This window comes from Mesocricetus auratus, unplaced genomic scaffold (assembly GCF_017639785.1).
Source record: "Mesocricetus auratus isolate SY011 unplaced genomic scaffold, BCM_Maur_2.0 Super-Scaffold_100004, whole genome shotgun sequence".
In the NCBI taxonomy this organism is placed as follows: Eukaryota; Metazoa; Chordata; class Mammalia; order Rodentia; family Cricetidae; genus Mesocricetus; species Mesocricetus auratus.
Window position 1 is genome coordinate 13,849,807 of NW_024429189.1, and position 15,563 is coordinate 13,865,369.

At 36.1% G+C, this 15,563-nt stretch overlaps 1 protein-coding gene across 1 annotated transcript in view; it reads left to right on the plus strand.

Moving 5' to 3' along the window:
- Arhgap15 (Rho GTPase activating protein 15) overlaps positions 1–15,563 on the plus strand; it is a 591,993-nt gene that overhangs the window by 284,083 nt on the left and 292,347 nt on the right. The window contains exons 7-8 of the mRNA XM_013112601.3: positions 11,340–11,438; positions 12,554–12,680. Of these exons, the coding sequence (XP_012968055.2) occupies positions 11,340–11,438; positions 12,554–12,680 (226 nt within the window). The remainder of the gene's footprint in view (positions 1–11,339; positions 11,439–12,553; positions 12,681–15,563) is intronic.

Genomic DNA, 15,563 nt, shown 5'->3' on the forward strand with positions numbered 1-15,563 from the left:
CAAAGCACACAGGCACACTGCAGAGGATGAAATAGACTGTTCTTTCTTGTGATCTGCAGTCTGCCTTCCCTCATTCCCCAGGACAAAGTGGCATTTGTCATGGGGATTCATTCACCACGCGTGCCTTGGCTAATCTGTGTTTACTAGACAGCATAGAAGTATTTTGTTTGTGTCTGAGAAAAGAGTTATAAATCACACTTCTGTAGATCATGAATACACATTTATCTTTAGAATATATCACCAACTGAGTCATTTTGATGTAAATATTGCACCTCTCAAATATAATGATGATAATAGAGGCTGTGATTCGACGAACTGTACAAGTGCTCTCTTCAATAACTGAAAATATTTAAATTCACAGAATCTTCAACATCCCGTGTGGAGTGGTAGACAAACATGTCATAGAGTGGGACCTACAGAAGTTGTGATTATTTACTCTGGGAAATAGTAAACCAAACTCCCTTGCTTCTCTGAACAATGGTTCACATTTTCTTTTTTGGTATGTTTGGATTACAATGACCAAAAGCCTGGCGGACTTAGCATCTTCATGCCTTTGAGCTCTGTCATAACAGAGAAAGGACTCCCTAGGAAAGGGTTGGAGACAGCATGAGAGGCACTTACACCTGTACATGCTCCCTCACTAGTCCAAGCTTTGGAAGACCGGCAGACCAGGATTTTGGTAGGAGGCCCCAAGGACCACATAGAATTTTTCTTTTCCTAGTTCCTAACTTGTTGCCATCTTTGTCTTGAAACTATTGTAGTTGGCTGTGATTTTACTTGAGGAATAAGGCACAGATTTTTATATGTCTCTGTTCCTCAATGTAGAAACGATAAAGTACACCTACATTCATTTCTAAGTGGTGGTATTATAATTCAACAGATTTCTGGTTTTCCCTGAAACCTGGACTTGAATTGTCTTAGGCCGGAAGGCATTCAAGCTGCTGCTTTTCCCTGAGCTGTATTTCTCTATAAGCATCTAATTGTTTCAAAAAGTGATGTACAGTATGTGAAAACCTGAATCTGATGCAAATAAGTCTGTATGGCACTAAAGTTAACAGGTGTTCTCATTAATGTAAGTAGACATGGAACAACTCTTGAATGTTTTATAAACACTCAAAATCATTGCCAAGTATGTTACAATAGCACAGAAATACTTACATATGGAGGCATCTTTTATTCCTATTGTACAACCTCAGCACTTGCTAGCAATAGGCTTGTATGAGTGATAATACTTTCATTTGCTTAAGTCACCATATCTGAAAATTAGCTACATGGAAGTATTAGTGACATAAATAGTACTATTTCCCAGTAGAGTTTCCTTGTTTAGTAATAGTAACAATGCCTCAGTGAAGTCAATGGCCAAAAGTCTGAGGAATCAGCAATAAATATTCTACATCATTGTGGTCCTCTAATAAACTGACCTGTTACACTCTGAATTAGCTCCAAAAACCTAGAAACCATGTCCATTTTCTTATAACATGTCTCACAGGTAGGAATTTCCAGGTACAAGGTAGATTCCTGCACAGCATGGATTATCTTTCCCCAACTCAGGGTAGATTGGGAATGCAATTAAAAGCATTGAAATTCAAACAACACTTGTTGTTTCTTGGATCCTTCAGTTTATAAACCTATTTTCTGAAGACTAGATTGACAGCTCTTCTCAGTGTTTAGAATGGTTTTCCTAGTCTGTACTGCTAAAGTGGATGGTAATAGATATCAAAGTTACCTTACCTATATTACATGAATTAATGAAACATTTTGGCACCTGTTAGGATTTTGTTGTAATAGAAGATGAGTTAAATTTATCATACCACAATAAACAATAGAATTCTATGCATTCCCCATAATGAATTAACCATGTTAATAACTTCTATATTTGTCAGTTCTTCGGCCACACACACAGGCATTTGCCAATGACCTCAAAGTGACTAGAGCATAATAGGATAATGGAAAGATCCACAGGGAAATGAAATGTAGATTTCTATTGTGTGGTGTGACAAACGAGAAACAGTTCATGTGGATGCTTGTAGGGGTGTCCACTTTAGGGAAGACTCTATTGAAAAAGGAAGATCTAAATTGATGCGGATGAGATGCTAGAGGAAGCCAGAGGGTTCTGGCAGCAGGAACAGTCTGGTCTAAGGGAAGAGATGAAAATTAGGGTAGGATAGTTAGTGAGCAAAATGATTTCTGTGTGTCTGAATTGTAGAATTGCAAAGGGAAACTGAGGAGCAGGAAATTGTGGAGCAGAAGGAGCCAGAGTGCCCATGGTGTGGCAGCCCACTGGAAGGACTTCTATTGCACAGTCACAGGTGGGACAAGCCTCTGAATGACAATCACACAATGATTTTATAAGAGTTCCAAATTGCACAGATCGTTTTGCTGTGGCTGCCCTGTGTGGACTGGAAGAGATATGACTGATGTGATGGAGATTTGAAAGGTATGATAACTCAGTCCACATGGGGGAGAATAGTCCTTCAAAGAGCTGCACGAGGACAAATTTTCATAGAGGTGTACATGCTGTTTATAGTAAGAAAAGCACATAGGGTTTTTGAATAGATATGAAATGCATACAGGGAAAAGTATAAATTTAGGGAGTTTTTTTTACTTTTAAGATAGTTATATTATTTATTTATTTATTTCTCAAAGTTTCATTGAACATAGATTCTTCTTTCATATAATACATGCAAACCACAGTTTCCGTCCCTTTATTCCTACCTGCTCCCCTCACATTTCCTCTCCTCAGACTCCCCCTTCATTTTCTCTTCAGAAAAGAGCAGCCCTCGAAGAGATGACAGTCATAAAGAAAAAACAAGATACAATAAGGCAAAGCTGGATGAGGCAACCCAGTAGGAGGGAAAGAGTCCCCAAAACAGTCAAAAGTGTCTGAGATATTCCTGCTCTCTTTGTTAAGAGTCTCACAAAAACATCAAGCTAAAGGCCACCGCATATATGCAGAGGACCTGGTACAGATCCCTTTTGGCCCCTTGCTTGCTGTTTCAGTCTCTGGGAATTCATATGAGACCTGCTGAATTGATTCAGTGGGTCATGTTCTCCATTCCCTCTGAGTCCTATAATCTTTCCTCCCCTTTTTTGTGGTGCTCTCTGGTCTCAAAGCGGAGAATCCAATGGATACCTCCAGTTTACACTCTGTATCTACATAATGTCTGGCTCTGGGTCTCTGTCTAATGATGACTGGGCAGGACACGGATCTTTGAGTATAGCAGAATGTCCTAAGGAATCATTTCATTGGCTTTTTTGCCAACTATGTTTGGTTCCACCAACGTCTCTGGGCTTTCCATTATTAGATTCCTTGCCGTCCATGCAGTGTGGGACATGAGCTTTTTCTCACCATATTGGCTTCAAGCTAATCCAAACATGGGTTGCCACTCTCACAATTTCTAAGCCACCATTTCCCCAGCACATCTTGCAAGCAGGACAGAGTGTACGTTGGAGGTTTTGTGGCTGGGTTGGTGTCCAGGTTTCTCTTTCTGTAGCATGAAGAGTACCTTCGTGTACCAAAAATACTAGAATAGAAGAGTGAAAACTCCATGCAGGCACCAGCATGACTTCTCTTCGTTCAGGGAGCTGTATGGATGTTATCTTCCACTACAGACCCTATTGTCAGTTTTCAGAGAGCAGTCTTCTGGGTTAGCATCTTCTTGGGTTGTTTAATGATCTCCATGGGAACCCCTCAGCCAACAACTCAGCTAAATATAACCAAGTACCACCTCTAGAAGCCTTGCCTGGCTACAAAAGATGGCTGGTTTAGAGTCTGTATCATCCATTACTAGGAGTCCTCACTAGAGGCACCCTCATAGATTCCAGGAAGTTTCCACTGCACTAGATTTCTCAACTAAAAAAAAACACCTTTACACTGAGCCTTAATTGAATAAAAACAATAAATGTCATTTCACTATTAAAATGATGGAGGCAACAGGTGCCCAAATGTCATGTGACTGGATGAGTTAATGGACAAATATGAATATAGCTCAGGGTGTAAGTGTACTCATGGCAGGAGTGGGAGCAGAGGACACATGTCCTGGAATAGTTCATTTATGTTGAGATGAATACTCTTGCCAAGCATCAAGAGTCAAGGAACTAGTCAGATAAGTCATATGCCATAGGCTTTTTCCTTCACTTTCCCAGTTGTTTGTTCATATAAACACCACAGGTGACTTCAGCTCAGGTGACAACTCTGGTAAATGCTGAACTGGCTTCTAATCAGTTGGACAGTATTCTTTCATGAATCTTAAGGGGGACCGTTTCTCTATACTTAAAACATTTTAACACAGATAGATAATGAAAGTGAGTTTTCATTTGCTTGTTTGTGTGACATGGCTATGGAGTTTAAATACATTGCTAATAAACAGTTGACAAGGGACATGGGTATGAGTGTGCACTACAGGGCCAACTTCATTATGCAGAACAAACCTCTGATGTAAGAATTCATGGACCAAATTATTTAAGTGTCAAAAGTACAGCTCAATTTCAATTAAAAAACATTGTTTCTTGAAAGGCTGCCCTTAAACCTTATATTTCAGAATGCTCTTGAGATCTGTCGAGTATGTAGCTCAACATTTGTTTACTTTTCATTAAACAAGAAATTGCTTACATGCGCAGGTTATGCTGATATGATAACACCACCGAGGTTTCCAATAAACGTGCATGCAAATCAATCACCCAAATGCATTGAAAACATATCCAATAAACATCTGGAAACTAATGAACACACATTTGTTGACACAGGGGGAGCTGTGGAAACACAGGATCCATTGGTGGCAGGCTGATTTAGTGGATGCAGATTTAGGAACAGTTCACAGCATCAGAAGAAACAGGGCAATTATAACATGGAGTTCAACAACTTTTAGATATGTAGAACATTTTCTGTCCCTTAAAACAAATATTCCCTAAGAAAGAATAAAACATTTTCCGACTTGCAAAGTTTTTGCAGTCCATCATTTAAATTACTTAAATAAAGGGAGCTTTACCGCTCCCCAAAGTGAGAATATAACACCCTCCATGCATATTAGCTTGATCTTCTTGACAGACCAGAAAAGTGTCTGTGTGTGCCAATTAAAACAAAAGTGGGTCCCTAGTGGCTTGTTCCTCACACAACTTCTGAAGACTGCTATCATTGTTTGCTAGGGTAACCCTGAATAAGGCTGCTCTCCAAAGCAAACAAAGTTTTTAACCTTTCATGACAGATGGGGGTTACAAATGCATTTTAATAAGAGAGTTACCAAAGCAACGTTTTTTGTAATCAGCATATATTTACTTAACATCTAGCAACACTGGGAGCACAAGATAGATACTTTTCTCACAAAATAACAAGGAGCATTCTGGAAGACACACTGAAGACCATTCACTTGAGCTGATGTTTCACCCTTCATTTATGTAAGCTTTCCTCTGAAAAGTTTTGTTTTAAGTTTGGAGTTACTCAAGGAGTCTGCAATTTGAGACCAACAGACCCGATAATATAATTCCTTCAGTGGTTATAAATGCCTTTGAGACCTAGTAATTGAACTTTGAGCATAACCACAACAACCTGTACTTGGTTATCTATAGCAATGAGTATGATGCAAGATGAAAACAATGTTAACCTGAATTGTTATTTTTTATAAGCTTTTATTGCTTCAATTTTAGGTCTTGCTATCTCATTATGACATAGTCAAAATATACATCTATATTTTATTCACTGAGGATTAAATAAAGATATGGCCAAAATTAATATCACAAAATAATTCATGTTCACTTCAGATTAGTTTAGTATATTTTGACATAACTTTTTATTTCTACTTAATTTAATTCAAGTGCAATGATACCATCATGAAATCTCCAAATGTAATAGTAATCAGATTTACTTCCTCTTACTTGTTTCTAGAGCCACTATAGCCATATCATTTAATATGCCTTGAGTCTCCTTGGTCATTTGGTATCTTTTATTATACATTTCCTATGCATAATTTCAGCATACTTAAGATGGTATATCTTCTTGGGTTCTTTGTCAAATGCTAAGTCTAAGCAAAATGTGAATGACATGAATTTAAAATGCAAGGTTGTTTGAGTTCTTTCTAGGGCTTGAAATTTCTGAATGCCTCAAATTGGCCATAAACACATTATTTGTCATAGCAAAACAGTAGTTATTTGCAGAAAGGATAAAGATGCTGTTGGTGTTTGTACTGCCCCTTCTTTAGCAGAGCAGTAAGCAAGTAAACAAGTTTGTTTATGATCATTCTTCTAGCTTTTGTAGCTGGCATGAAATCATCACAGGTCTTTTTGGTTGACATAGGTAGATCTCCATTGAATACAACTTTGAGCATTCAACTATTGCATTAGAAATCAAGGTTTTTGCAATCTCTTAATTCTATCAGTTAAAATGATGCCAATTTGATAGAATGTCGTCTTCATTTTCCTCATTTACTTCATTTGCAAAATTACTTTATAATGTAGAGAAGCTTCACTGGAGATGTTTAAGTGCTTTGAGAACACTAAATCTCACTTCACTTTGCATATTAAGTGACAGTATTCATGTCCTCAATACCGTAAAGTTCTGATACAATCAACCTTATAAAATAACCTATCATTGCCAACAGTTATACATAATTCCAAGATGTAAGTGTAGCCACAATAGTTACTCCCTCCTTGTCATAAACATGGTCTGTGCCATTCATATTGGGGTCTAGGATAAGTCATTTTCTATGGTTATTTATCTTTATATGTGTACAACCTATGTAGGCAAGGTTTCCAGTTAAGAATGAGGGTCATATATCACTAACTTCACTCACTGCTCCCTGTACTTAAAGAATAATTAATTTATCAGTCCTTGTTGATAATTATATGTGTAATCAATTATAAACATGCCCTCTCATGTAAACATATCATGGACATGGGTTTATCCATAGCATGTACTGTACAATTAGAAAATTGGTACTTCAGAGCTAAAGGAGACAATGACACCCCTGTATCTTCACTAACCATGCTATGCATGTTTCAGTTCAACTGAAAAATAAGTCATTAATACTTACCATTAACTGTGGTTGCTGGCACATCAATGTACCCATTGATAATTGTAATATTTACTCAGTTGTTATTTACAAAACACGGATCATGGCTCAATTCAAAAGTATGCAATATTTAATCTGTGTAGCCATGAGCAGTTTCAATTATATTCTTTATTTTAATTATCACATTCTCCGCAATAAATTTATATCTGATAATCAGAAAAGTGAAGATTTTAAAAGTTTATTTATATGCTAATAAATAAAACTTTAAGAATATATATTACTATAAATGTTGCTATACATACTTATTTTCCATACCTATTAAAACCTAATACTGCCTTGCTGCAGAAAATAATACTTGAAAGCATCAGAAAGGACAACAATTATGAAAATAAATGTAATCTCTTTAAAATAGAACACTATTCTTTGAGGTTGATCTCAGTTAACATACAGTATTCAATTCACTTAAAAAATTGTTCCACCACATCTCCTATCAGTGGAGTATGGAATTTACAAAATAACGTCTGTCTTTGGAGGAAACCAAAGATACAGACTGAAGTCCCATGCCCACGAAAAACTATTGTCAAATGAATTTCAAAAAAGCCCCAGGAATGCCTACTCTACCTGTTGGTCAGTGGACTGCTTATATATTTTTTTGACAAAAATTCATTGCTAACAAGAACTGAGATGGACCCACACTTGGAGTAAAACTGTCTAAGGCATTCAAATGAGAGTGGTGGTTTCTTTCAGGCTCATGGTTTACTGTTGTAACCAATAAATGCTGTTTGAACACTCTGCCCCCCCAAAGAAATATTGAGGTACATTTCTCTAGACAAGTGTTTAAACATATTTGTCATCAATAATGCTAGTGAACTTAGCAAAAGCTGCTTTTCTGACTTGCTATACAAGTACTTCAAAAATGTAGCCTGAGAAAGATGCAGGATTTCATTAGCTATTTGACTAAGGTGGGGTTCTAAGCAGAAGGAAGGCTTTCACAAAAACCTGTACTGTCTGCTGTAAGTCTTGCCTTCACTCCCTTAAGCCTGTATCTACCAGATAGCACATGAGGAAGGGTCACATCAGCATGTGTTAACAGTAGATGCCTTCTGCCCACCATTGTACACCACTGTAAATTGTTATCATGCACCATTGAATCAAAAGGTTTAGTAAAAGCTAACATTCTTTACCAATGTCCTCCACTGCCACCAAAGTGCAAATATGATTCACAATCCACTTATCAGAAATTCTGAAGAGGCAAGAATGCAAAAAAAAAGTGGTTTGAAAAGCTGAATTAAGTGGACTTTACCCGTCAGAGATTTGAAAAGTGCATTTCTGTGTGAGTCTGGAATGGAGCAGAACAAAGTCAATTACTGACTGTAATTAAGAAGTGGATGCATTTAAACTGTAGAGAGCAGTAGCAGTCTTCTCCACACTGCCTAAGAACTCCAAGATTACTGGGAAGACAGAGAGGAAGATATGAGCATGATACCTCTGATAGGGTGATTCAAACGAGCTGCATTCACAGATCTCCTTATTCCTGCTTCCCAGAGAGAATCTATAAGTCACTGATTATGTATGATTAATGCTGTAATATATCTAGACAAAGAAACTTTTAAAGTGCAGCTTGTGTTTGGCTATGCGAGCAGAAAAAGGCCCATTCTGAACTGTTCCTCTAGCATCAAAATGGCAAAGGCAGTGCTGAAATCTATTTGCCACAGTTTGAATTTACTACGGCAAAAACTGAACTATGCTGGCTCTTTTGTTAACATTCAGGATATAGTAAATCTAATTATGTATTTTTTAAATGTTTCCTTTATAATTTTAATAATATTTTATTTATGCTGGTATAAAGTATTACATTATGCTACATTTGTGCTTGGGAAACTCATTTTTCTCTATGTATAATAACAAATGTGATATGTATAAAACATTAGTAATCAAAATATTTGCATTTAGAATGAAGGTAAAAGTTGAGGATACTACTTGCATTCTTGTGTTAGTTATAAATGACCTTATGTTTTTAGATTTTAGCTTCTGAGGCAATACTTTACAAAGTAAATATTTGGGATTTTATGTAAGTAAGGAACATTACAATGACAATCAGATAATTAGAAAAATATCAGCCTGGCTTTCTTTTCATGGACACATGGCTATTTTGAACAGTCCCAAATTTTACATGCCATTTTACTTCAAAAGAGAGAGAGAGAGAGAAAGAGTAATTGGTTCCAGTAATCTGTCAGGTTTTAGGGTGTGTAATTAATCCTATTACTTTCCAATTTTTTCCTTTTTATAATTTGGCCACTTCTCTCTTTACTGAAGAAGGAACCAGAATTGACACTGGAACTCATGTCACCTAAGAATGTGTACTTGGCAGTCCTCAGTAGTACCACATCTCTCTAGAGGCTTCTGAAAATAAATAAGAAATACATATATTCACATGTGTGAAGACAAAGATTTCTTTTAAAATCCCAAGATTAATCTCAGATATTTCTGGAACAAAATGTCAGTTTATGTGAGTTCATACAGCATTGATAGTAAGTCTAGAGAATATGGGCCATTTACTGTGTTAAACATTTGTAACATCCAAAACATACTCATCTCATATATATTTCATGTTACAATATTGATTTAAATGAGTCAGTATAACTGTAGAAACTTTACTGTCCAATGATCTGAGTGTATCTCAGCAGAAGGATAATGCCTATCTTCACACATGCAGTTCTGATGACAATTGCTAGTCTCCATAAGTGACAGTCAAGGACAGTTAAATATGTAGATTCATTTGTACATAGGCACTTAAATGATACATGATGTATCAATAGACAGATTGATAAATATTAATATATATTGTGCTATAAGTCATTTGCCATTTTGACTGATTCAATAGTGTCAGAATCTTTAGACCAAAAAGCCAACACACCATGTATTGTATTAAATATTCAAACAGTAACTATACTTGTCCACATTAATTGAAACTATGTTCTATTTACACCTTGAAAAAATTCCAAGATAATTGTTAAATGTTGCGTTAAAAATTATTGAAACAAGCCCAGCGTTGGTGGCCCATGCCTTTAATCCCAACACTCAGGAGGCAGAGGCAGGCAGATCTCTGTGAGTTCGAGGCCAGCCTGGTCTACAGAGGGAGTTCCAGGACAGCCTCCAAAACAATACAGAGAAACCCTGTCTCGCAAAACAAACAAACAAAAATATTGAAACCTGCAGAATGAGCTATTTGGGGTTAACCTTGTCACTTTACTGGTAGAACGTGAAAGCCAGCCTGAAGTGTGATTTCTGGTTCCAGCCTGTGCCACTTTTACCCCATTAGAGCAAGCAGGACTGAGAAGAGGTAACTGGCTCCTGACTGAGTTTCTTGAAACCCCATTCCTCTAAGTTCGGTAGCCTGCCTTGATCTGTGACAGTCATTGAGAAATCTCTGTCCTCTTGCTATAAAAAAAAAGTCAATAATACAAAGGGAAAATCTTCACAGTTCCAATCGATGCCTCATACAAAAAGCATGTCCACACCCACTCTATCAAATTTCCCCCTAAGGAGCCCTTTATGTGTGAAAGCAAGGGTATTGCTTGCTGTGTTTCTATAGGATCATATCCTCTCTCCTTTCTGAAGGGAAAAGATCCACTGTGATGAAAAATGGATAGCTAGGTTAAACATTGCCAACTACTTAACAGCACTGAGAGTTTGGAAACTGACGTGATTTGATACTTTCCAGAAAAGGTCCAAATATGCAAATGAAACTTTATTCCAATATACTTGCTCTGTGAGAAAAGGGGTACTTTATGGCTTTCCTATAGAGCTTTACTATAGGAAGGCAGGACCAGCCAATAGTTATTCATCTGACTGGCCTTTTGCAAAAGTCAGCATTAGTCTCTTTGGTAAATAATCTGTTTTAGAGCCCTCCATAAAAGGAAATCAAATAGAGAGATACTATTAGATTTGAAAAAGACAGACAGAGAAGAGCCAACAACACAGAGTGACTTCTGACATACACACAGTGCATTTTTGTTGGCTTTTAGCTTATGTGTGTAATGTCTGCACCTCTCAACTTCCTGTCTTCTTTCTCCTGAAGTCAGAGGAACTCAGCTTTAGCCCTACTCTGAGTTAATCTTTCCATTACTAAAACAATCATGTATTTGTTATGACATGAAGAGAATAGTTTACAGATAGAGGTTCAAAATGACAGTAGTCCCCTTAGTTCCCACAAAGACAATTACTGGAATATAAGGAAATATGCCCTTGTGATAAACTTGTTCTTGAAAAGGACTTTTTCATGTAAGAAACCTAACTAACATGGTACTCTTACCTGTCAACTTTTCCTCTCAGATCACAACAGTAACAGGAAATGAATTCCTTCTCCAGTCAGATATTGATTTCATCATATTGGACTGGTTCCATGCTATCAAAAATGCAATTGACAGATTGGTATGTATCTGTTTGGGCTGTTACATTTATTAATTAAAATGTAGTCTTTGAAATCTTACTGTTGAGGCATATAACATTCACACATCTAAATGGGTCCTACAGCTGAAAGATATTAGCTATTTTAAGCTTAATAAAGAACACTGGGAACCTTTCTTGCAGACAGGATTTGTGAGGTAACTGTCATTTAATTTGTCTCCTTCAAAAATGCAGTGTTCTTTTTCTAGAATAGGCATGGATATTAATTTGCTAGATGTTGTAAAAAAGCACACATATGCTTCAAAACTACTGCATTTTTACATTTTCCATTTATGTAGTCTCTTGTATATATTCTGGAAAGTAAATGTCTATGTCTTTATGGGCATAATTACTGTTATAATATCAAAAATAAAAGCCATTTGTACACTTTTATTATTCTCTAGCTAAACTATGGTGTTCTTCTCTTGAATGTTAGATACCTAGAACTTCAGAAAATTGGCTTAAATAACACATCTAGATTTTGTGCTGTAGAGTCTCAAATTATTTTAAACTGTTTCCTATTGACTTAATTCTACCTCATTAATATTTATAAAATTGTATGGAAAATATTTTGAGAACTTTTAATATCCTGTAAAATAGGATAATTTATATAAATCTCTCATTATATCCTTTTAAGGGCAAACTTTAGATGAAATAGTCTTTCTATACCATCAAGAGTCCCCATATAAATACAGTACACACACAGATATTAACTTTAAATATGCAGGGTAGGTCCAGGAAAAATCTGAATTTGAACACAGATCCTATTTACTAGCTGCATGGTTTAGGAAAGGTCAGTTCATTCTTTCTGTCTGTTTCCTCATTACTAATAAGGTTGCTAAATGTGGACCCTGCAAGATGCCAGAGAGGGTTAACTGAGTTGATATATGTGTACTTATTTAAATAATTCATAGCATCTAGTAAGCACCATTTGGATGTACTATTCTGTGTAAGCATTGTGTTTAGCATAGAGACCATATCACAAAATAATCAACTTATTTCAAAGGCCAGTTAAATTCAGCATCAAGATAAAACAAGGAATGTTTGGTGAATCCTTTCTTCCTAGTAAAAGTATTAAAGGTACTGTTTATTATTTCTAGCCAAAGAATCCAATTGGCCCTTCATCCCTGGAGTTCTTCACTTTCCAGAGGTCCTCCAGTACTGAACTGCTGAGTCACTGCCACAGTGACAGCAAAGAACAGAAACCCGAGCACAGGAAGTCTTTCAGTGAGTGTTTTGTTTGACTTGCTCCTTTTACCTCTGTCTAAATGCAGGGATTATGAAATATGAATGTATTAAAATGAGATTTAAGCCAAAGTCAGACTACTTCGCAAGGTCTGTAGCCATTTCCTACCTAGGGATTCATGCGCTGGAGGGCAGTCTGGGCATTTTGTTCACATCATTGCTGGTAATGTCTTTTGAGAAAATAATTGTTCCTAGGTCATGGTCTCTGCTTACAGCAAACCTCTGAATCTCTGAGTAATGGCCATGGAGTTCAGATTGGTGATTGATTTTGAGAGTGGGAAATGTCAAGCATCTGGCATGCAGACCATTTGATTTTCATACATTAAAAGACACAAGTGAATAAATACCACAGTTGGCCCAACTAAGCCAACAACCTATGCATCTATGCACACTTCCAGAACACCAGGAAGATTTAAAATGTATATCCCAGAGTTGACAGGAAATGTAACATCTGAATGAGTTGGTTGTTGAAGTTACATACATTTGGAAGTTCCACTTCCAAAACAATTGAATTTGGAGTGAGAACAACTTATACCACTTACATTATGCTTTTCAAAACTTTATTTTTTTTTTAGTCATACTGCTTCTTCCTCAACAAAAAGAGATTATTAAAACATGTTACATGTATCACATGGAGTAAAACAAGTGCTAGACTTCTGAAAACACACACACATATTTTTTTTTCATATCAGAAAAAACAGTTTCTCGGTCTTAAAAATTAGAGCATTTTTCTTGGAGCTTCTATCTAGATATTTTTAGCCATTTTTTCTGTCTAAAGGTATATATAGTTAGATCTTAGATTTTGAAACTTAAGAACAAGTCAGTGTGGTAAAGAACTTTCAATACATGTAGTGTAAGTAAAAAATGTGTGATAAATGATTATATTTGTTTTTACATACACATGTCAATAGTAAAGTATGTGTATGTATGTATGACAACATGCCTTTCAAAGTTGAATTAATTATTAGGATCCACAGTTCTCCAAGTTACAGGAGAAGTTGAGTAGAGATCCTTTTAGAAAATAAGGCATTGTTGGAAAGCCTATGTCAAAGTTTTCTACAAAGACATGAGACTGCTTCAGCCATATTTGTGTAATGCTACAGTTGAAGATGGTTATCACTGCCTGTCTACAAAGTACATGGGATACTGGTGTAGAAAAGATTTTATTTAGAGTTAATTTCATTTCAATCATGTTTTCCTTTCACTCTTGAGTTTTTCCCTTTCATTTCACATGGGATAAAGTATAAGATAAGATTACAGCGTGAGCATTCAGTTGTGAGTATACGTTTAATGTTAATTATGTAAATATTTTGTTGTAAACATGCAAGGGTTTGTGATGCAGTGATTAGAGGATATGAAACCTGAGATTTAATTATGGCTGTGGAAGAGAACTTGACTTGTTTCAAAACCCTGAAGCAGTGGGGAAGAAATTGTAACAGCATGCTTGAGAAACTGAGGCTGACATACCCTGTATTGAACAGTAATTACATTAAAAGTTTTAGAATGCTTCTTAGGAAAAAATTCTATGGAAAGAATAGTCAATCTTCCTCTGCATTTTCACTCATTGGGAAAAGCAATCATTTATTTATTATGAGACCCTCCCTGAGGGTCTAAAAATAAGGGTCGAGGCAGGTATTCAGACAAGTGAAAACCTACTTATTGTACAATGGCTTTTAAATTAAAACAAGACTAATATAAGACAGTAGTTTGTATAAACTATACCCCTGATGCTGTTCCAAATACTTATCTTATACCGACTCATCAATCCAAAGACACTATCACCATTTTAACCCTACATTTTAAATGTGGTAGCCAAGACATCTAGAATGATAGTAATGTGTAAAACAGTTAAGTGACACATGTCAAACTCAAGAAATCTGCTTTTATAACCTACTCTTATAACTGTATACTGTAGTTAAGGAAGTTAATAGATAAAAGTTAATCTGTTTCAAACTTGAACTTAGGTGGACATTTGCTAAAAAGTGCAAATAAAACCTATACAAGTCAGATAACTTAAATCAAGATGCCAGCACTTTCAGATTAATTTTACTATTCAAATAAATAGTCCAGTTAGTCTTTGATGATAATCTTAATTTTCAAAAAAATTTCTTGTCTGTGTCTCCTTGGTTATGTGGAGTTGTAAGACTTCTTTCAAGGTGGAACATGGTTAATTATTTTTTAAACAAAGTTACAACTGATCTTGTGGGTGTATTCCTTTCCACTTGAAAAGCATAGTGATTGACCTATCCACAACATAATAAATTAGACCATGGGTTTGGGTCATTGTTAGTATATTTTGTATATGACTTTTAAAAACTTGTTTGTTCTTTTTTTTTAGTAGGAACACCCATGTGTGAAGCCCTTCTGAATTAGGCCTTACATTTGAACACCCAAAGTGTAGTTTTCTTAAAACGCATATTTTGTTTTAAGTCACTGTCTGCAGATTAAATAATTATGTGGACTCACATTCACATTAACTTCTTCCTTATTAGTAGTCCAAGCACAAACTGTATTGTCTGTTTGCTGCCTTTGGCTTCCTGTGCCCTTGATGTTCCCACGAGTTTTGTCGCCAAGATTGTAAGCAGATAAAGCCAGAATTACTTTTTTTAAAAGGCATGTGAACATCATTAGCAGCTAACAGGTGGTCATTTCTTTGTCCAGTTTTTCCGATTAACATGGGAAAAAATATGTTCTCCCAACGAGAGAATTCAGAAAGTTGAGTTGAAATATACTTTCCTTTAAGAAATATGATTTCAACCTGCCAACACTATCAAGTACTAATCGGATATTTTAAGATATCAGTTGAGTCTAAGAGACAAGAAGCCAGAAAATTCAATGAGAGGGCCAAATCACTGTGAGAAACTC